The sequence below is a fragment of the Coffea arabica genome, chromosome 5e, assembly GCF_036785885.1.
Source record: "Coffea arabica cultivar ET-39 chromosome 5e, Coffea Arabica ET-39 HiFi, whole genome shotgun sequence".
NCBI classification, from domain to species: Eukaryota; Viridiplantae; Streptophyta; class Magnoliopsida; order Gentianales; family Rubiaceae; genus Coffea; species Coffea arabica.
Window position 1 is genome coordinate 49,934,080 of NC_092318.1, and position 21,989 is coordinate 49,956,068.

Sequence of the window (21,989 nt, forward strand, 5' to 3'; positions counted from 1 at the left end):
CTTTTTTCTTCATTGTCTATGCAGTAGATCCTGCTGCTCCCTATTTGGTTCCCAACATTTTGCTATGTGCTTACGCACATTCTTCAGAAATTTGACGTCACTCCTTAAGTAATCACATTCAACCTTTTTATCTCTCTCTTTTTCCTTTTTTGTTTATATATATATATATGTATGTATATATGTATGTATATATGTATAAAGAGAGTGAAATACTATTACTATGAGGCTATCAGATTTATGTTGCTATGTTAAAAGGGCTGCACCTAACGAAGCCAAAAAAAAAAAAGAAAATATTTTCATCTCTAGATTTCGATAGGGAAATTTGGTGGTACAAGAAACTGTTTCCCATTTAATAATACAATTAAAATAGTGAGCTGCAAAATCATGTTCAAAGAAAAATGAAACATAATCCTTCACCCTTTCTCTCCTTTCTCTACGATTTTATAGAATTTTTGCCTTTTTTTTTTTAAAGTTGATGCTAACCTCTTCTACATCCCACTTGATCAGTATTGCACATTACAATTTGCATCCATCCATTCTTGTTATAATTCAAGAGAGTTACAACAGTTCTTGAAGGGGATATCCAATGGCTACTTTCTCCTCTTTGTAGTGGTTTGTCTCCAAGATCTCCCTCTCTTACGAACTGGACCAAATCAATTGTTTTTAACAGACTTAGCGTAGCAAGTCAACTAACAAAACAAGTTGAGTTTTTTTTTTTTTTGGTTTTTGTCACAACTGAGGAATATGAAGCATTACCTCCTAATTTTTGTTAGATTTAAATTTGGCATGCGTAAATAGAAATTAAATGATCTCAACATGCACTTGATTTTGATATAAAATCTTACTTTTCCAATTTTGATCTGAAAATTCTCGTGTTAAAAATCAAGTTAAAAATTCTTTTTTTTTTCAATTTAAGTAAAGTACATCGAATTTGAAATTTCTCATTCACACTTCTTCCTCCTCCCTGGCACCTAACTCAAAAAAGATCCAATTTTTTTTTTTTTTTTTTTTCCTTTTGAAGCAGCACCAGCTCGTTTGTTGCATTCTTTACTGTCAGAAAACTACAAAAGGAGCTTCAAAGAACGCAACAAGGTCCGATTGGCTAATTCAGAAGCCAATACAAGCAGCAAAAAATCTACCATTCGAACCAAACCAAAGCAAAGTGTCCTTCCCACAGGCAACACTCTCCGATTGGTGGTCTTTTTGGTTAGTCGTTACTCGTTCCTCTGAGCAAATATAAAAAAGAAAAAGCCCATTGGCCTTTTTTCCTCCCTTATTACTTCACTTGGGACTGTTAGTTTCTTCTTGTGATTCTCGTTTTTCAGTGACCCCCTCTCTCTCAAGATGGCAGATCCACCCAAAAAAGCACTCAGCAGCGGGGTGGTAACCTACGCTTACATTCTTCTTTATATTGCACTTTCCAGCGGCCAGATCTTCTTCAATAAGGTCCAACCCTCTTCTTGATTCTTATATATATACACATTAATTGACTGATTATATGTTCCTGCATTACTTTTCTTTTTTCTTTTTTTTTGTTGGGGGGGGGGGGGGGGGGTGGTATGTGTGCTTATGGATTGCCTCGGAGAACTTTAGAAAGCTTAATGGGGAAATGGGTTTCTGGGAATTTAAATATCTGATTGAAAGTGAAAAAGGTTGTCGTTAATTTCGACAATTAACTTGTTCAGATGAAGAAAATGTGGCATCAGTTTATTAACATGTTGTTAAGTGGGACTATATCAGTGTTATTAGAAGACCTTGGGAGGAGAATATTATCCTGGATTTTTTTTTTGGCCCGGGAATATTCAGGAATTGGTGTTGTTAGAAACAATTTAGCAATGCTAATGAATTTTATGCTTTCTGATCTTTCGGGTGCTCGTGGGATAGCTTTAAAGTTTGTCATGTGTCAGACTATTGGGGTAGGTGAAGTGAATTGCTTTCCGGAAGCTAGTGATGATATATAAATAATCTCTGCTTTCGTGCCATATAGGCATTCTTGTGGAAATATAGCCTAATAGGGTGACATGGTTACTTCATTGACGACTGACCTAAGGATGTATCTAAGCATTGTTATGAATGAGCATAGAAGTTTCTTGCAGCAGATCGTGTACAATAATATCTACATGCGCGAGTGGTGTTGCAGCTGGACACTATGAAAATGTGGCTTTCAGAAGACTTATTGGACGAATTGTTGTTGTTTTCTTAGGTTCTAAATTTCTAGGAGATTATATTAGCAGTGTTGCTTTGCTGCATTTTTAAGTAGTCTGAGAGTTTCGTTTCATTTGTATTGATCATCCAACAAAAATTTTGTGCAATGCAGTGGGTTTTATCCTCAAAGGAAATAAACTTCCCATATCCCCTTGGATTGACTCTGCTTCACATGGTCTTCTCCTCTATCTTATGCTTCGTGCTTACAAAAGTTCTCAAGGTATGTAAGTCAATAAAAACAGAAGTGTGGGCTTTATCATCTGGATGCTTTACATCAGTTCCTGTCCTTCTACATATTGTAACTTGAATGCTATATGTTCTTGTAGATTATGAGAGTTGAGGAAGGGATGACTCTTGAAATGTGAGTATTTTCTTATTCAATATTTGAAATAAATGGGCTGCTTCGCCCCCTTTCCTGTAAGACCCAAGTCCTTCTGGACAATGAATCCTAACAAAGGAGATTGTGTACATAAAATGTCCTTTTTGATCTCCTTCCCTCTCCAACCTCGAGATATATGATCATATCTTTGTGATAATTTTGTATTTGTATGGATCTTGACCACATCATCTTTTCCCAGCAATTAGTTGACCATTTAGTTTACTTCTTTGCTAATCTGGTTATGACAATTTCTTGTCCACTTTGGGCTCTGCAGATATCTTACATCCGTCGTACCTATTGGTGCAATGTTCGCTATGACACTTTGGCTGGGAAACACTGCTTACCTTTATATATCTGTTGCATTTGCTCAGATGTTGAAAGCAATCAGTAAGTATCACATACTCTTAGTGATTTTATATATAGGCTTTGAGATATATCTTATAGTAACCAATTCATATGGTTAGGGTGTTTAAACCCTTGCCAAGTATTCATGCCCGATATCATTCTTTGTTGCCAGAGATTGAGCAGTCTTATAGCCCGAATCATGCGGTCATAAATTACTTCCCTACTTTTTGGTAATGATATTGTTATACACAACTGTTCTTATATCTGCAGTGCCGGTTGCTGTTTTCATTCTTGGTGTGGCAGCAGGACTGGAAATGATGAGTTGTCGTATGCTTCTGATTATGTCAGTAATCAGTTTTGGTGTATTAGTCGCTTCTTACGGTGAAATAGATATCAACTGGGTTGGTGTTGTTTATCAAATGGGAGGTGTTGTTGGAGAGGCTTTGAGGCTTATATTCATGGAGATTCTGGTGAAAAGGAAGGGTATCAAACTAAATCCGATATCAGTTATGTACTATGTCAGCCCATGCAGGCATGTATTTGTAACCAAAGGATCTATGAACCATGATTGTTTAATTGTTCGGCCCTAGACTAATATGCTGCCAATTTAACAAAGAACTCGGTTTCCTGTGCAGTGCTCTTTGTCTCTTGATTCCCTGGATATTTTTAGAGAAGCCGAAGATGGACGATCAGGGGACGTGGAACTTCCCACCTCTTATATTGACTCTTAATTCTCTCTGTACCTTTGCTCTCAATCTCTCAGTGTTTCTCGTCATCTCGCATACAAGTGCTCTTACTATCCGTGTGGCTGGTGTTGTCAAAGATTGGGTGGTTGTCCTACTATCTGCAATTCTTTTTGCAGATACAAAGCTAACGCTCATCAACCTGTTTGGTTATGCCATTGGTAATTTTCTGAAATCTAGTTTTCACAATTTCTAAGAAGATTTAGCTTCAGATGATTGTGCCAGATATGCTTTTACCCATAAGGTTATCTGTATATGCTGAAGTTGTGCAATTCTTGTCATTGCTTCTACATATATTTAACAATATCGGTGACGATATCATAACCATTGAGGTTTACTTTGAGGACATTGGTATGGGTCTGGAGCTGATTTTTATCCTCGTCAAACCTGCAAAATGTGTAGGAAGGCAGGCTTTTATGCCACTTGTCTAAGGACTCGTTGGCCATTTTGCTCTGCTGTTCAAACATACTCCCCCATGTGCTAACTTAGAAGAGTGAAAGATATCATTATTAACCTATTGGCTGTATGGGACTCCTTGCAGCTATTGCAGGTGTAGCTGCCTACAACAATCACAAGTTAAAAAAGGAAGCTACTCAAGTCAGCTCAAATGAGTCTCAACCACCTCAATTGCTTCCATCTGTGTCTTCCAATGACTGAATGGATATCAAGAGCAGCATGCAACTTACTGTGACAAGTGCAGTGTGGTTCCTTCTTCCATCTGGGCCAATGAGATCACACGAATTTTTTTCCGGGAGAAGCTACCGTGCTTTTTTGTGCTACTGGTGAAATGTAGACTGATCTATTCCGAATTTTGCAGCTGGTTAGGGGTCGCTGATTTTCTTGGCAGTCAGGACAAGAAGGACCAGAGGAAGTTGGTTGTGAGTTATAGTGTAAAGTTGGACGCATCCAACCTTAGTTTTTCACGTGAGAAGGTTGGACATACACGGACAATATGTTTCTCTGCTTAAATACTAGTAGACATTTTTCTCGTCTTTTTTCTTCCGACATTTGATACATTAGAAGTTCAAATATCATCTAATTTGTACTACAAGAACAGGCTGTTGTGAAAGACATGCATGATTCCTCTTCTTTTCTTGTATGGATTTAGATGTATTCTGGCCTTCGAATCCCAGTGGAGACATTGACTTTGATTAGGCGCTTGCAAATGTCTGTACCATCTACCAAGTAAAGTCTGCCTTCCACAAACGTCAGTCAACCAGACTAGCAAACAAAAAGAAAAGAAAAAATTCAGATGTCTTAGTCAGATAAGAGATAAGACTGATGTTGTGGCATATTCATTCATTGTACAAGTGCTTCTTGGTTTTTTGACGTCTTGTTGCCGGCACATGATTGAATGAAATTCAGTAGAATATCCATTGTAGTTTTCTGTGCGTAAGAACAGTATGGCAATTATGCTGCTTAATTGTTAAGGGTCTGTCTAACGGCTATTATAAGGCACTCATTAAAATAAAATATATTTTAGGTATTATATATTTAAAAATATAAATAAGTATAAGAGAGGATAGATAAAATTAACTAGTGAAGGTATATAAATGTAAGAAAAGGTGATAATTGTTAGTATATATACTTATATGGTAGATTAGGTGAATGTTAGATGAGTACTCAGTGGGCATTCGTTAGAAAAATCCAATTGTTAATTGTGCGACATGAAACCTTTATGATTTGTTTAAATTCTTTGCTTGATTACTCGCCAATTTTAGCCTACTCGATCTATTTGCTTATTCAATACAGATTTACGTACTTATTTTGTTCTAAGCATTTTTTTCTTTACTCAGTAGTTCTTCAATTGAGGTTTAAATGATTGTGATTTTGAGTTTTTTTTTTTTAACTCAAATTAGGCAAATCACTACGAAATTATCACAAGGAGAAGGATCCAACAAGATACCAAAAAAAAAAAAAAAAAAAGTTACCGTGCAAATTTGTTTCAATACTACGGCAATCAAAATCTTTTCTATTTTGATAATTTAAAATTTTACTGTATCATTTTCAGATGAGAATTCAAAATCTTATTTTTTTTTCTTTGTAAATAAAAGCAATTTGATGATTTATATCCACCTTAGTGCTTTTTCTATTTTGGGGTCAAAGATGTGAAGAGAAAAAAATTTAACCAAGTCCATTATAAATAATAATAAATACTAAAAAGAAATGAGATATTTTTGTGCCCCTGCCCCTAAATTGTTTATATTGGCCGCCTTTCTTTTTTGTAGTTTTAGTAATGGACCCATATTTTTAAGTGACCCAAAAATTTTCCCAAAAAAACTTCATAAAATTTCCCCAAAAGGGAGGCTTTAGTTTTGTGGGGACTGTTCCAGTTTCCTCCTCTCCTCCCGATACTTTCCCTTCTCCCCCAAAAAAACGAAAAATTCCGCCAATTTTTCATATACAATCCTCCATATCTCTGATAAATCACAATAAAACCCTAATTTCCCCAACTTCGTCACTACTCTTATAATCTCTTGTATAATTTTTTGTCTCCAATTTTCAGATAGAGAGAGTTTTTGAGTTTCGAGTTAAGAAGAAGGCAGCAGGCTATGCGATCGCGGTGGGGCGAGGTGGCGCAAACCGATGTGGCGGCGGCGGGAGTGGAAAAACTGGAGGAATCAGGTCGTTAATGGCCGTACTGCAAATGACGTGGCAGCCGAGCTCCCTCAATCAAAAACGCAAGTCTGGTCCACCTCTAGGGCTTAAAAACCTCGGCAACACTTGCTATCTTAACTCCGTTCTTCAGTGCCTCACCTACACCCCTCCCCTCGCCAATTTTTGCCTGAAGTACCAGCACTCCTCTTCTTGTGAGTGACTCCACGCATCTATGTACTTATTCCTTTGTGTATTTTCGTCAACATCGACCAGGAAGCTAGGTCGAAGTGAGTTATTGTGTTTTCTTACCAGTATTTGTATGATTGCGTGTAATTTTGTTGCAGTTTCAGGAATTTTGAATCTTGTGCATGTCTGTGCGAGTTTGACCTGCCAATTCTATTGACTTGAATTTGTGTGATATGTTACAAATTTAAGAACTTTCTGTTATGTATGAGATTAAATGTGTCAATTATGTGTACATATTTTTGAATTCGAGCTGGAATTGTGCTTAGTTGTATTCTTGTGGTTCCGTGGTTAGTTTTTTGTGTAGTTATGTGTGATATCAGAAAGTTATTGAATTTATGTCTATTTATGATTCTGTGTTAATTATGTTATATTTCTTTTGAACATGAGTCCTGTATCATTTAACTTGAGTTCTTGTGCTTTGTAGCATATTTCTAATAATGTGTTATTTGCTGACAACTTAAGAAAGTACATCTAGGTAGATTTTTATGATTATGTCTATAATTCTTCATGTTTGACAGCGTTGAGTTGATTTTTTTTTTTTTTGTGTGCGTTTTGTTAGCAATTTCAGGATTCATGTTTATGTATGATTTGCGCGGCTCAATTTGACTTGGGTGTGTTTTTTTTGGGGAATATGTAGGTGATGCAGCTGGGGTAGCATCGGACAAAAAGAGAGAGTGTCCATTTTGTATATTAGAGAAAAGGATTGTAAGGTCCCTGAGTATAGATTCAACTTTAGATTCACCATTGAAAATAAATAACTGTTTGAGACTTTTTGCTGAGCATTTTAAACATGGAAGGCAAGAGGATGCACATGAATTTTTGCGATATGTGATTGATGCTTGTCATAATACATGTTTGAGATTGAAAAAACTGCAGTTGCAGCGAAGGAAAGGTGGGAGTTGTGGGGAGAGTGGTAATGGAAATACCATAGTGAAAGAGATATTTGGAGGTGCTCTGCAGAGCCAAGTAAAGTGTTTGTCCTGTGGGGCAGAGTCAAATAAGGTGGACGATATCATGGATATCAGCCTCGATATCTTACATAGTGGGTCTCTCAAAGATGCTTTGCAGAGGTTTTTCCAGCCTGAGATTTTGGATGGTGGCAACAAGTACAAGTGTGATAGGTAAGTACTTTCATTTTCGTTTCATCAGTTGTGGATATTTGTGCATGCACAATGCACTTTCATTTACTAGATTGTGGGTTGAGGGCTTGTTTTTGTTTAGTTGTAAGAAATTGGTGGCAGCACGGAAGCAAATGTCTATACTTCAAGCACCAAATGTTCTTGTAATCCAGCTAAAGGTAGGATATTATCTTGTCTCTTGTCTTTTGGGCATTTCAGTAATAGATGTGTGCTTTTTTGTGACTAATGTTACTTTTCTTAAAATGGCACAGAGGTTTGAGGGTATTTTTGGTGGGAAGGTCGACAAGCCAATAGCTTTTGAGGAGGTTTTAGTGCTTTCCAGCTACATGTACAAAGGAAGCCAGGTGTGTTTTCTCTTCATTGATGATTTAAAGGATCTTAATAATGTCGGTGGAGTCTGGCAACGTGTGGCGCATTGGCGAAAAACATAAGCTGAGTGTTTCACAATCACGTGCCATTACGCGTTAATTAGGCTGGCGAAAGTCATAGGATGAAATGATAAACCTCCACGTTGGCAATAGTGATTTACCGGCATGCAACTCACTAATGAGCCTCCCCCCCTCCCAATAAAAAAGCAATCAAAGAGAGACAACAGTAAAAATTAGGGGTGTATTCGCGTTGAGTCGAACTCGAATTCGATGTAATTTAGCACTACTCCAGCTCGAGCTCGAGCTTGAGCTTGAATGAGCATACTAACCAAGCTCAAGCTCGACTTGCTCATATTTGTTACCAACTCGAACTCAACTTGTTTGGACTCATAAATAATTCGAGCTTATTCAAGCTTGAATACTCAATATCCAAATTACAGTAGCATAATCAAAAACCAATTTCCAAAATTCCAACAAATTTCAAAATCAGTTTATATTTTCCACAAAAAAAAAAAAAAAGATTCAACCCAAGTACAAATCAACAATCTGGTGTTTCATAATCTTAAAAGCACCAAATGAAACAAGAAAAAATTACTTGAATAAAATGCAGCTTTTTAATCTTAACGTCACAAAGTGAAACAGGAAAAAATGCCAAGAATAGAAAAACATGGCATTTGCCATGGAGAGTACTTATTTGAACCCTTGATTGCCCAATCTTCCTTGTCTGAGCCCAACTTGAAATCCCAAAATTAGTTTGAACTTCCATGAGTGAAGCAACAATTGAGAGACGATGAAGAGAAAGAGAAGGCTAGAGAGTGGGACGGTGGTCTTTTAATTTTCTGTTGTTTAGGCCCTGAGGAGAGCAGTAGAAAGGGAGAGCGAGAGGGAGAGGGAGAGGTAGAGCGATGAATGTTTGGCTGAGAGAGAGTGGCAAAGACAGACAGAGATGGAGAATGGCAGAGAGATGAAGAAATGGAAAAAAGGGATAGATAGGATTGTTTGACTATTTAGGTAGGGTTTTTAATTTTTTACTATATTTATTAGTCTGCCCCCGGAATTATTGTTTTAAAGAATGACATTTTATTAATTTTTGAATAATTCTTTTCTTTATATGTGTAATTCCATTCTGATATAGTAATTAGATATGCTACTTGATTAAGCTCATCGAGTACTAGAACATGGCATTATAATGCTCGAACTCAACTCTAACTCAGTCAACACTGAGTCGAGTCGATCGGGTGACTTTGCACCCCTAAGTAGAATAAAATCCATCGTCTTTAGATTATGCTCCCAAGGTGGACACCCAGCCTTGTCCTTCCATGCCACAAGGTGGACAAATTTCACTGGCATATTCTGGTTCTAGGATCATTACCTCAGATTAGTCTGGAGTTCTGTTTGATGATCTTCTTGCCAGAAAGCCTAGAACAAGTGGATGAGGCTAGTGAGGTTGGAAATGTAGCCATGGTTGATCTTCTCTAACAAAGAACAAGCAGCTTATTTATAATTTCAAACAGTTTTGTTCTAAGTTCCTCTCAGTAGGGAAGAGAACACATGGTCCAAAAAATCAATTTAGCCCATCCTTTTGATGGATGAGAATTGTTTTTGCAATGTTGAATTGGAGTCAAGGGACCTCAAAACCCATTGCCTTGCTGCTTTAAGTCGTGGTGGGTTGATGCTTTTGTTAAGTTTCTTTATTGGGGTTCTCATGCAGTCTGGGTCTGTGTAGTATTCTATGATGCAGAAACAGATGAACACACATTTTTTTTAATGCTTGTCAAAAGGACAATGCAGTTACGTTTACTAGTTTAAATACAAGTGGTATTATATTAGCTTTCCTGGCTTAATCTTTGAACAGTTTGCATTTAGTTTGCAGCTCATAGAGTTGCTCATTGCATGATCAATGATGTTTGCGTTCTGGTGTTAAGTCATGTCTCTGTGATTTGTCTATCCTGGAACAATGCAACTGTTCTTTGACCAGTTGTCCAGTTTGAGAATGTGATAACTATTTAAGTACAATATGTATCTTGAATACCTGAAAGGTTACATATTAACCTATGTCATTCACTTTTTGTTCTTTTAAAAAAATATATATATTCTGCTGACCAATATTTTATTTCTTTTCCTTGTTACAGGATCTTCATCCAGAGTATAGACTTTGTGGTACCATTGTGCATGCGGGCTTCTCTCCAGATTCTGGACATTATTATGCATATATAAAGGTATTCCATGTTTTCTGATAGAATAGTTAAAGAACAGCTTTGTATATGAGTGAAAAACAGTTTTCTTGAATTTGAAGTTCTGATCATGTCGGGCATGGCAATTTTGATAGTGAATTTTATGGAATTGTATAAACAGGATGCTATGTCCCGCTGGTATTGCTGCAACGATGCTTATGTTACCCCTTCGAGCTTGCAGGAGGTTCTGTCGGAGAAGGCTTATATTCTTTTCTTCACCCGTTCTAAACAAAGGCAGCCACTTGTCAAGACTGGTTTGCTGGCCAATGGATTGAAGTCTCATGAGTCGAATGGCATTGATGCCATCTTATCAAAGTACAATCAGTCGAATGGCATTGATGCTAATGGGTCAAAGTACAATCAGTCAAATGGCATTGATGCTAATGGGTCAAAGTGCCATCAGTCAAATGGCAACGATGCCAATAGGGCAAAGTCCCATCAGTTGAGTGGCAGTGATTCCAATGGGTCAAAGTTTCATCAATCAAATGGCAGTGATGCCAATGAGTCAAAGAGGCATCAATCTAATGGCAGTGATGCCAGTGAGTCGCGGAGACACCAATCTAATGGCAACGATGCATCCAAAATCTTGAACTCATGCCAATCAGAAAAAGTGACGAAGACAAAACATGTTTTTGATCAGCACTTGGAGACTAATAATCTGACCTCATCAAAGGTCAATAAGGTGCCTGCTGGACTTTCAAGGAAGTTGAGTGTCTCTGAAAATTCTGATACAAGAAAATGCCCTGTCAATGGTGGTATCAAAATAATTGTTCATAAAAAGGATTTCCCTGCAACAACTTCCAAGTCTACCACTTCTACTGATACAGAGAACAATAAAAACAATGCACAAACTGTGACCGATGGAAATGGTGTTGGCAAAGTTAGACGAGATGAAGCCTTATATACTGCCAATAGCGGATCTTCTACGGTGGCAAATGGTCACTGTAAGATTCAAAATATAAATGGTGATTCCGTCGAGAAAGGTCATAAAGAAAACCATGTTAGGAGGGATATCATGGCAGTAGGAAGAACTCATAACCAAAAAGAGGAGTCTAATCCAGATGTTAAATGCCATTCTGATGGCTCAAGGTTGAAAAGAAAGTCACAGGACAAAGATCCTTGTATTTTGCTCGCAACAGATGCTCAATCTTGTGCCAAGGTGGAGGAGTTCAAGAAAGTGTATGTTTCTACAATTAATATGCTTATGCAGTTATCTTTTTTTGTTTCCGCTCTTTAAATATATTTTTTTATGCAAATTATTGTGTGGGGAAGCTCTGCTAACTAAATGCCCAACTGTTTTCCATGTGCTAAATAAAAGTGCATATACCAACTATTTTAGAGTATGATTGCTCTAACGGAGTTTTATGCTACTTTTTTCACGAGTATAATCATCTCAAGGAGTGACTTTATATGAGCTTGCTTCTGTCTGGGGGCCTGATTTTGATTTTTGATATGATCTCAAATTGCTTACGCAACGGTCTAAATTGGTTGCCTCTTGCGCACTTTTAGTTGTGCCTTGCACATTTATCTCAATGTATGTGCATTTATGTTGTCTTTGTTCGTTTTACTGGCTCAGCAAGGTTTTATTTTTGAATGATGTGGTGACCATTATGATGATCTAGTTGTTGCTTTTGCTGGTATATCTAGAGGAAAATCCCATATTCATTGCTTTTCCTGATTATAGATAAGGGTTTGGAGAGATGGTGCTTTTAGTCAAGAAGTATTTAAGTCAAGAAGTGCCTTTGAAGATATTGCTTGAATGTAAAGCACTTTTAATAATTGATATTTCTTGGTAAAGGCACTTATGTCATATGCTAAAAATTGTAGTTTCTTTTTTGGCAAAGTGCATTCATGGCCATGCATTACTTTCGCAAACAACCTTTCTATAAAGTCTCAAACACTTGCTATCTTTCATATTGATCATTGATCTAAGGATTCTCTCTCTCTCTCTCTCTCAGCATTGAGAAAGAGACTTCATCAGTGCTGGCATCATGTGGTTGGTCAGAAGAAGTTTACACTTTTATGCGTTCTCGGAAAAAGCTGTGTGTGGGACAAGCAGAATATGATGCATCAAATGTCAACCAATTGAAGTAAGTTTCTTGAGTTGTTGAAATTCAGGTTTTTTCCTCTGGCTTTCATGTATTTCATTCTTTAATTAATGCTTCCTTCTCTTTAGTTAACCTGGATGTGGAACATTTGATGCTTTATAGATGACCAAAATTTTCAGACACTGATTAAAATTGCTAGAATATGAGGAGCTGAATGTGTCAATAGTGTTTAGTGTTCCTGAATTTATTGTGTCCAAACAAATGGATTCAGCATACTGATTTCAATTGTCCTTGTATTCTATTGGAGAGCTCTCATGGACTGTGGAACCTTTTAAGCCACAAATCTGATTGCCATATTATTGCATTAGAGGTTGTTAACTGAAATGGGAGGTGAGACAAGTTAACCGTGGAATCAGTTTGTTTACCTGGATGTTGTGATTTATGATGTCATTACTCCCTTTTTACATGATTATCCACTTATCAATAAAATATTTTTGTGCCTGTGGAATTTAATTATGCAACCTTTACATGCATTTGATATTTTGTATCTTCTCTTCTTTGTACTTATTTGTAACTTACAGCTCATATGGAATCTCGTCTACATTTATGTCATACAGGAGGCTGTTGATAAAAGATGCCAAATCAGCCTTCATTTCAAAAATTCCCGAGTCGTTGAAGGGGAGGCTTATTGAACATCTAGTATTATTCAGCAAAGAGAAACAACCTTCTATTGCGTGAGCAGTCTTGCAAGGTAAGCATTCAAGAAAGACAATTATGTTCTCAAGATTTACTATGCTCCTCATTAGAAGAAATGAGATTTTACCTGGTCGCTCTGCCTTTAATCTCTTTTCCTTGTATGGACTGTACTTGAACATATGTTTCGGCCGCTTGCAGCCTCTAGCAATTGTAGATGTTGAGGTTGGCTCCTCATACTGTGATGCTGAAAATGATGGAGTTAATTTACTATGGCATCCTGAAGTCTGAATTTAATTACGAGTATATTCTATTTCATCAGTGGCAGAAGATACTCTTATCACATCTCTAATGTTTTTGGAACTCGGTAACTGGTCAATTGAACCAATTGTAGATGATCGTCCTGTAAAAGATAAGGCAAGGCATACAAAAGTCGAGCCTGGATGTCACCTTAAATTTTCTTCTTGCGGGCGGTGCAATAGGTGTTTGATAGAGAATGACACAAATGTTGCTCATATTGTATGATATCCTTTTTGATCGTATGTGTAGCATAGAATCCCATTTTATGGATGTATCACAATTTTCCCATCAAAATGTGGCCGGAGTGTACGATTGGATCAGCAATTGAGTATTATTACTGCTACTTTTTCTAACATTTGCACTGATCTTGCTTTTACCGTTTTGAAGTGGTGTTGTACTATATATGTTGTAGTTGTTGTGGACCTTCCTGCCGGTATACTTTTGGCGAAGTTTTTTTTTTTTTTTTTCTGCTTTTTTGGTTTTTGTAATGATTAAGTGTGATTCTAGTCTATTTCTGGTCCACCCCTTCTGGATGAGGGTGAGTTATTTAGTGAGCAAATTTGTATAACAAAATTTTTCCCCTTTAAACGCAAGTCTCTGTGTTAACCACGGAGGGAAGCTAATTTGGGGTCCCTCAGTCCGAAAGTTCTTTGACTACTTGGAAGTGGGTGAATGCTATAAAATTTAGAGAAGCTGAAGATGCTTATGTAGAATCGCGCTACCGTGTACCGTAAGATTTTTCATGAGAATTGAATTCTTCATGTGGTGTCTTACATAATAATCAACAGTTATTTTATAGCCTATGTTGCTAAATAAAATCTTGCCATAAGGTTAATATAATAGCTCTTATAGCTATTTTGAAAGCAAGAATCGAAGTGTGGAGGTTATTGATCTCTTAATGGGAAGGGAAAAGTTTTCGATCTTTTACTGAAAACTTTCACCCAAAATGATCTAAATAATATCTTGCCACAAGGTTAATAAAACAGCTCTTGTAGCTATTTTGGTCATTGATCTCTCAATGAAAAAGGAAAAGCATTCGATCTTTTACTGGAAAAGGGAATTGTAGAACCAAACTTCACTGAAAATGAGAAGTGGACTCAAATGACGCACTTACTATCCGTCATAATGTCAGGAACAGCGTTCATACGTCGTCGTTCTAATGAGTCTAGCTGAACGATGCAGTTGCACGAGAAACGGTGTCGCTTTACTTAAAAGATGTTAGTTAGTCGGTTGCATCAGTTTATAAATAAGGGACTCTGTGATTGGTCAGGGCATCTGATTGTAATAACAAATTTCTGTTACATTCCCTCCTCTTCCTTCTCGTTCTTGATTCTCTCTCTTTTTTTCCCCTTTCCCTCCAATTTCCAAATCTGGTCAATCAAAACCCTGACAAAGTGGTATCAGAGCTACCGATCCTTGGTAGCTCCAATGGCGGAAGGAACTCGCCTAAAATCCTTGGAAGAACACGTGAAGAAGCAGGAAGCAAGACTACAAGAGGCTTTGGAGGCATTTCACTCTTCTCAGCTGCAATTTCGAGCTGATTTTGGTAATGAAATCAGAGTAGAGATGGAGAATTCCAACATGAAGTTGGAGAAACTGGAGGCGGCGATGAGCGGATTGGAGCTGAAATTTAACTCTTTCCTACAGATAATGATGAACAGAGAAAAGAGCATTGCGGAGGAGGCAAGAGAAGGACCACTGCTACCTACTCCACCGCCTCAACATAGGATCAACAAGGGAGGCGAAAGCAATGGAGACTTCACCAGAAGAGAGGAAGGTAGGATCTATGCACCTCTTCCTCCTAAACTAGAGTTACCTCTTTTTCATGGAGAAAATCCACAGGAATGGCTAAGAAAATGTAATAAGTATTTTCTGAACTATCATATTCCTGAGAACCAGAAGGTAGATGTAATCGAGATGTTTTTAGAGGGAAAGGCAGATAGATGGTTTCAAGGCCTTAAGATGGAAAGGACAGGCCTCAGTTGGACAGAATTTGAGGAATTTTTGTGCAAGAGGTTTGGTAACAAAATTTGTAAAGATATAGTGGAAGAATTTAACAAGATCCAGCAGGTTGGGAGTGTTGAGGACTATCAGGAAAAGTTTGAGGAGCTCAAGCCATTAATGCTGATAAAAAATCCCTAATTAGATGAAGGATACTTTGTGTCAAGCTTCATTAGCGGACTTAAGGAAGAAATTAAACCAATCCTCAGGATGCTTAAGCCTACAGAACTGTCTGCTGCCTATGAAATGGCCCAACTACAGGAGTACTCCTTGCAGTTGCAGAACAGACAAGGAAGGGAAGTGCAGAAAAATCTAGCGGAAAATAAGTTCGGCATGCACAAGAGTCAGCCTCCAAGCACCAACTCAGGAAATCTATATAGGATTCCCCCTGTTAACCAACCCAAGTTTTCCAATGCAAGAAGGACAGCTGCAGATTACAATTCCACTAGGAGGATTTCACCTCAGGAAATTTAGTACAGAAGAAACAATGGACTGTGCTTTAAGTGTGGGGAGAAGTACGGAGCTGGACATTAGTGTAAAATGGGACACCTAAACTTCTTTCTTGGGGATGAAGAAGAGGACACGGAATTTGAGGATGCAGTGGGGGAACAGGATGAGCACACGGGGAATCTAGGAACTGTTATGGAGATGTCCTTACACACACTGTCAGAATCTCTCAAAAGAAACACTATCACAATCACATGGCATCTAGATGGAGAGGAGGTGCTAATCCTAGTGGATACAGGGAGTTCTGATAGCTACATCGACAGTGAGTTGGTCATTGCACTAGATATTCCTTACAAAATGGTTTCACCTTTCTCTGTTATTGTTGGGAATGGAGCATGTGTAACCAGCAAGGCCATCTGTCCAAGGGTCAGATGAGAAGTCAATCAACATCAATTTGGTTTTGACCTGAAAGTGATGCAGCTAAGTGGCTGGCATATTGTGCTAGAAGTGGATTGGATGACTCATTTTAGCCCCATCACGTTTGATTTCCACAATCTTAGGATCTCTATGGAGTATCAGGGAGAAACAGTTCATCTACAAGGGAGTTCAGAGGATTGTGAGTTGGATCTGATCAGGGGCAAAGATCTTAGGCATTTCATAGAATATAAGAAGAGATGCCTTGCTATTAGAACCATAGAAACAGAAATGGCTCCAGCAGGAGTCTCAGAAGGGACAAGAGAGGAGCAGCAACCTCAGGAAATCAAGGAATTGCTGGAAGAATTCTCAGAGGTTTTTCAGCAGCCTGTGTCTTTACCACCTATCAGGGCATGTGACCATGCGATTCCCTTGAAGGCAGGAGCTCAACCATTCAAGCTTAAGCCTTATAGATACCCCCATTCTCAGAAGGATGAAATTGAGAGACAGGTTACAGTGATGTTACAACATGGAATTGCAAGGCACAACAACAGTCCATTTGCATCACCAGTTTTATTGGTCAGGAAGAAGGAAGGCTCTTGGCGATTCTGTGTGGACTACAGGAAGCTGAATGCAATCACCATCAAAGATTGCTATCCCATTCCAAATGTGGATGAGCTGCTGAATGAGTTGGCTGGATCCAAGTACAAGTCTAAACTGGACCTGACTGCAGGTTACCATCAGATCAGGGTCAAACCTCAAGATGTGCACAAGACAGCATTTCAAACTCATTGTGGCCATTATGAATTTTTAGTCATGCCTTTTGGGCTGACTAATGCTCCTGCAACTTTTCAGTCCTTAATGAACCAAGTTTTTCGACCTTATTTGAGAAAATTTGTTTTAATCTTCTTTGATGACATCCTAATCTATAGTAAGACATGTGAACTACACTTGCAGCACCTGAGGCTTGTGTTGACTTTACTTAGGGATAATCAGTTGTTTGCTAAAGGCTCCAAGTGTTTATTTGCACAAATTAGAGTGGATTATTTGGGACACACCATCTTAGAAGAAGGAGTTAGCATGGATTCTTCCAAAGTGAACAGTATTGTAACATGGCCTACACCCAAGTCAGTGAAGGATTTAAGAGGATTTCTGGGACTTACAGGGTACTACAGAAGATTCATTAAAGACTATGGGGTTTTGTGCAGACCTCTGACTGAACTACTAAGGAAGGATGCATTTGTGTGGACTGACACAACTCAGAAGGCCTTTGACTTACTCAAAAGAGTGATGACCACAGCTCCAGTACTCAGGTTGCCTGACTTTAAGCAGCCATTTGTGGTGGAAACTGCTCCGAGTGGAGGGGGAATTGGAGCTGTGCTCATGCAGGAGGGTCATCTTATTGCATTTCTCAGTAAATCATTGAGTCCAAAGAATTTAGGGCTGTCTGCCTATGAAAAGGAATTGTTAGCATTAGTGATGGCGGTGACAAAATGGAGACACTACTTAGTGGGCTACCATTTCATCATCAGGACTGACCATCAATCTCTAAAATACTTGCTGGATAAGAAGTTGACAACAGCAATACAGCACAAATGGTTAACCAAGCTTCTGGGACTGGATTATGAGATTCAGTACAAACGGGGCAGTGAGAATTTGGTAGCTGATGCACTTTCCAGAAGAGCTGCAATGGGAAGTGGGGAGGAGCACAGGACAGGCACCTGTCTGGCTTTAACTACTGTTAAACCAGTGTGGATGACAGAACTAGTCAAAAGCTATGAGCAAGACTCTCAGTGTCAGGAGTTAATTGCCAAGATGGTATTAGAACCTGAATTCCCATATCAGTATCAACTAAGTGATGGTATCATCAGGTATAAAGGGAAGCTCTATGTAGGATCAAGTAATGGAGTCAGGGAGCAAATCATGGGAGCCTTGCACTCTTCTTCTATTGGAGGCCATTCAGGACAGAGAATGAGTTGGCACAGAATCAGTAGCATATTTTATTGGCCTGAATTGAAACAGGACGTTAAGAAGTTTGTACAGACATGTGATACTTGTCAGAGGAACAAGGCTGAGCACATTCAGTATCCTGGACTTTTACAGCCTCTTCCTATACCCAGTCAAGCGTGGATACACATCTCTATGGACTTCATAGAGAAGCTACCACTTTCACAAAACTTTGATACCATTCTGGTGGTTGTGGATCGACTCACCAAATACAGTCACTTCTTGTTGCTTGTTCATCCCTTTTCAGCTAAGCAGGTGGCACAAGTTTTCATTGATCAGGTGTATAAGCTCCATGGATTGCCTGAAACTTTAGTTACAGATAGAGACAAAATCTTTACTAGCCATTTCTGGAAGGAGTTATTTTGATTGGTGGGGGTGAATTTGTGTTACAGCTCTGCATACCATCCAGAGACAGATGGTCAAATTGAAAGAGTTAACCAGTGTGTAGAGGCATATTTGAGGTGTATGACTGGAGAATTTCCAAGTCAATGGAGTAAGTGGCTTTCCCTAGCTGAATGGTGGTACAATTCTGCTTATCATTCAAGCTTGAATGTGACCTCCTTTGAAGCTCTCTATGGCTACAAGGCATTACCTTTACCAATGGGTCCCTACTGTGACTCTATCGTTCCTGCAGCAGCTCAAGCACTCCAGGACAGAATGAGGATCTCAGCCAGTATCAAGGAGCATCTACTTAAGGCTCAGCAGCGAACTAAATATTTTGCAGACAGACATAGAACTGAGAGGAGTTTCGAAGTTGGGGATTTAGTGTTTCTCAAGCTGCAACCATACAGGTAGCAAACCATGGCCATTAGAAGGAACCTTAAGCTGTCAGCAAAATTCTATGGTCCATTTGAAGTGGAAGAGAAGATAGAGGAGGTTGCTTATAAACTCAAATTGCCCCCTGCAGCAAGGATACACCCAGTGTTCCATGTCTCGCTACTGAAGAAGAGAATTGGTCCACCACAGCAAGTCTCCACTACCCTGCCAGAATTCGATTTGCAGGATCAATGCCCCTTGATGCCAGAAATGGTTCTGAAGAGACGAGCTATTCTAAGGAAGGGAGTGCCCGTGGTACAATACCTGATCAAATGGCAACAATTGGAGTATGATGAAGCATCCTGGGAAGATAAGGATTTCGTGGAGCACCAGTTTCCTGAATTCAAGACTTGCGGACAAGTCTAAACTGAAGGAGGAGGCAATGTCAGGAACAGCGTTCATACGTCGTCGTTCTAATGAGTCTAGTTGAATGATGCAGTTGCACGAGAAACGGTGTCGCTTTACTTAAAAGATGTTAGTTAGTCGGTTGCATCAATTTATAAATAAGGGACTCTGTGATTGGTTAGGGCATCTGATTGTAATAACAAATTTCTGTTACATTCCCTCCTCTTCCTTCTCGTTCTTGATTCTCTCTCTTTTTCCCCTTTCCCTCCAATTTCCAAATCTGGTCAATCAAAACCCTGACACATAACTCAACTAATGTTGATATGGTGCTATTACTTATTCATCATTTTCCAACCCCTTAATCGATCATTCCCATTTCTGTGCCTGAAAGTCTTATTTGGTATGCGAACTTTTTGTTCACTCCTGCCGTCAAGAAGAAATGAGTCAAAAACTCCAATAATATTGTGTGTTTGGATAGAGATAATTTGAAAAAAAATAATTTGCCTCACAAATCCCAATCACCTTTTTATCTTACATATATCATATCACAAAAAGTGTTACAGTAATTATCTCAAATAAATCATCCAAATAAACTCTTACTGTGTATGAATGAATTTTCAGATGAAAGTGGAGAATTTTCTTAACATGTATTAAAAGTCGAGAAATCGAGATGCCATATCAGAAAAAGCTACAGTACAAACCGTGGAGAAACCTAAGGCTTCATTGGGATTGAGGAATTTGATGAAAGATTTAGTTGTTTAAAAATTATAAGAGGTATTTCGGTTTGTAATTCACCAATTATATAAATACACTTTATATATTAAATTAATTGGTAATTCACAAATCCAAATAACTCCTAAATCATCTAAACAATTAGAGGGATTTGAGAGGATTTCATCAAATCCCTCAATCCAAACACAACTTAATTTATCGCTCTTAGCTTATTGCAAGCTAATGCAGAAAAAGCCAGGCAAGCTTATATAATCAACAGTAGAAACAATAAAGAAATCATACTTGATGAGCTCATCGCTTAGCTAATTCTGTTAAATTTATGAGGGCAAACAGTCGGAAGTCCTTGAAGTGCCCAGCAAGAAACATTGATGTTACGAAAACTATGACAAATTTCCTATAAATACAACTCTGCAGGGTCTCCCTTCTATCAAACAACACCCGAAAATTGTGTAGTTTTACCGAACCACTCCAAGTCTCCAACCCTTTTTCTTTCCTTTCGTTTTTCTAGAAAAGATTCAGGTTTTGCAAAGCCCGCAAGAATGGCTGATGAACTGATTGTGTTGGACCACGAATATAGTCCTCCTGCTAACAGGGTAATAATTGCATTGAAAGAAAAGGGCATAGCCTTCGTGTCCAAACAAGAAGATTTGCCGAATAAGAAGAGTTCATTGCTCTTAGAAATGAACCCGGTGCATAAACAGATCCCTGTCCTAATTCACAATGGGAAGCCGATTTGTGAATCCCTCATCATTGTTGAATACATTGATGAAGTCTGGAACGACAAATCTCCTTTGCTGCCAGCTGATCCTCAAGACCGAGCTCACTCAAAGTTCTGGTCTGATTATATAGACAAAAAGGTAATTTCGACTGAATGAACCATTCTGTTCTCCTATTAGTAAAATTAGAACGAACCATTTTCGTGCCAGCTTAATTTCTTGAACAGCCCTACGTTAATGCTTCCACATAGGATTTTATGAAAATTTACAGAGAGTATGATGGCTTTTGAATTTTCTGATCTGATTATTGCGAGCATAATCTAACTATCCCGGAGTATATGGGTTGTGTAATACAGATCTATACTTCTGGAAGACCAGTGTTTGACAACCAAGGGTGAAACCCAGGCAGCAGCCATGAAAGAGCTAATAAGCAGCCTCAAAGTATTGGATGCAGAGCTTGGAGACAAACCTTACTTTGGGGGAAAGACTTTTGGCATCACAGATATTGCCCTTATACCCTACTACAGCTGGTTTTATGCACTGGAGAAGTTTGGAAACCTGAAGATGAATGAGGAGTGCCCAAAACTTGTTGCATGGGGTGAAAGGTGCAGGCAGAGGGACAGTGTGTCCACAACTCTGCATAATCTGTACGAGACTTGTGACTTCGTGTTGGAGCTAAGAAAGAAGCTTGGAGTTGAGTGAATGATAGGAATTGAGTATCTTTAAACTCTCGTATTTTATTTCGAAATCTCCTTTTTCCATCTGCATTTGTGATATAAACAATGCAGGCTTGCAGAATTAAGAAGAATAAAAGTTGCTTTAGGTAACAAGAGTGATTCTCACCCTAGCTAGTTTTGAAGGTTCAATTAGTGATATTTTCTATGGTTACTATTTTGTTCAAATATCACTTATTCAATGTTCAAATCGGCAGAGCTGAGATACATGTGTTATCATAAAAAGATTGTTTGAAAATAATTATAAATCAATAAAAATTTTATTTCCAATTTCATTTTAATGGCGTTTGCTCGGATGTTTTATTTGTCTCATTGTGTTGCTCCTCCTGTTTTGATGAAGCAAAAATTGCAAAAATATAAACACAGTGATTTTAAATGTTACAGCAATTCTTAAGTATCAATCATGTTTTTGTACAACTAAACTACTTTTCTCTTATTCAATTCCCAAAAAAAAGAATAACTTACATATCCTCTTGAAA

General features: G+C 38.3%; 3 protein-coding genes and 1 pseudogene across 6 annotated transcripts; all 4 read left to right on the plus strand.

The window, feature by feature from the left end:
- The first annotated feature begins 1,043 nt into the window (after positions 1-1,043).
- LOC113690818 (probable sugar phosphate/phosphate translocator At3g14410) lies at positions 1,044-4,826 on the plus strand. The gene is made up of 8 exons (XM_027208894.2): positions 1,044-1,206; positions 1,326-1,446; positions 2,318-2,425; positions 2,532-2,566; positions 2,859-2,971; positions 3,200-3,461; positions 3,565-3,833; positions 4,214-4,826. Exons 2-8 carry the CDS (start codon positions 1,345-1,347, stop codon positions 4,327-4,329), a joined length of 1,005 nt encoding a protein of 334 aa, XP_027064695.1. The 5' UTR covers positions 1,044-1,206; positions 1,326-1,344; the 3' UTR covers positions 4,330-4,826.
- A 1,085-nt stretch (positions 4,827-5,911) lies between these two features.
- Positions 5,912-13,653, plus strand: LOC113690817 (ubiquitin carboxyl-terminal hydrolase 25). 4 transcript variants are annotated; one of them, XM_027208890.2, is made up of 9 exons: positions 5,914-6,482; positions 7,154-7,637; positions 7,738-7,813; positions 7,907-7,999; positions 10,156-10,242; positions 10,379-11,436; positions 12,216-12,347; positions 12,923-13,056; positions 13,200-13,653. In XM_027208890.2, the coding sequence occupies exons 1-8, from the start codon at positions 6,305-6,307 to the stop codon at positions 13,041-13,043; spliced, it is 2,229 nt and encodes a 742-aa protein (XP_027064691.1). In that variant the 5' UTR covers positions 5,914-6,304; the 3' UTR covers positions 13,044-13,056; positions 13,200-13,653. The 4 variants fall into 4 exon arrangements, with proteins under 4 accessions (XP_071905140.1, XP_071905139.1, XP_027064691.1 ...); XM_072049040.1 differs by having other exon boundaries at positions 10,439-11,436; XM_072049038.1 differs by having other exon boundaries at positions 5,913-6,482; positions 7,738-7,999.
- A 5,315-nt stretch (positions 13,654-18,968) lies between these two features.
- On the plus strand, positions 18,969-19,349 carry LOC140007094 (uncharacterized). The gene has a single exon (XM_072049805.1). The coding sequence runs from the start codon at positions 18,969-18,971 to the stop codon at positions 19,347-19,349; it is 381 nt and encodes a 126-aa protein (XP_071905906.1).
- A 1,163-nt stretch (positions 19,350-20,512) lies between these two features.
- On the plus strand, positions 20,513-21,605 carry LOC113690825 (glutathione S-transferase U25-like; annotated as a pseudogene).
- Positions 21,606-21,989: the final 384 nt, after the last annotated feature.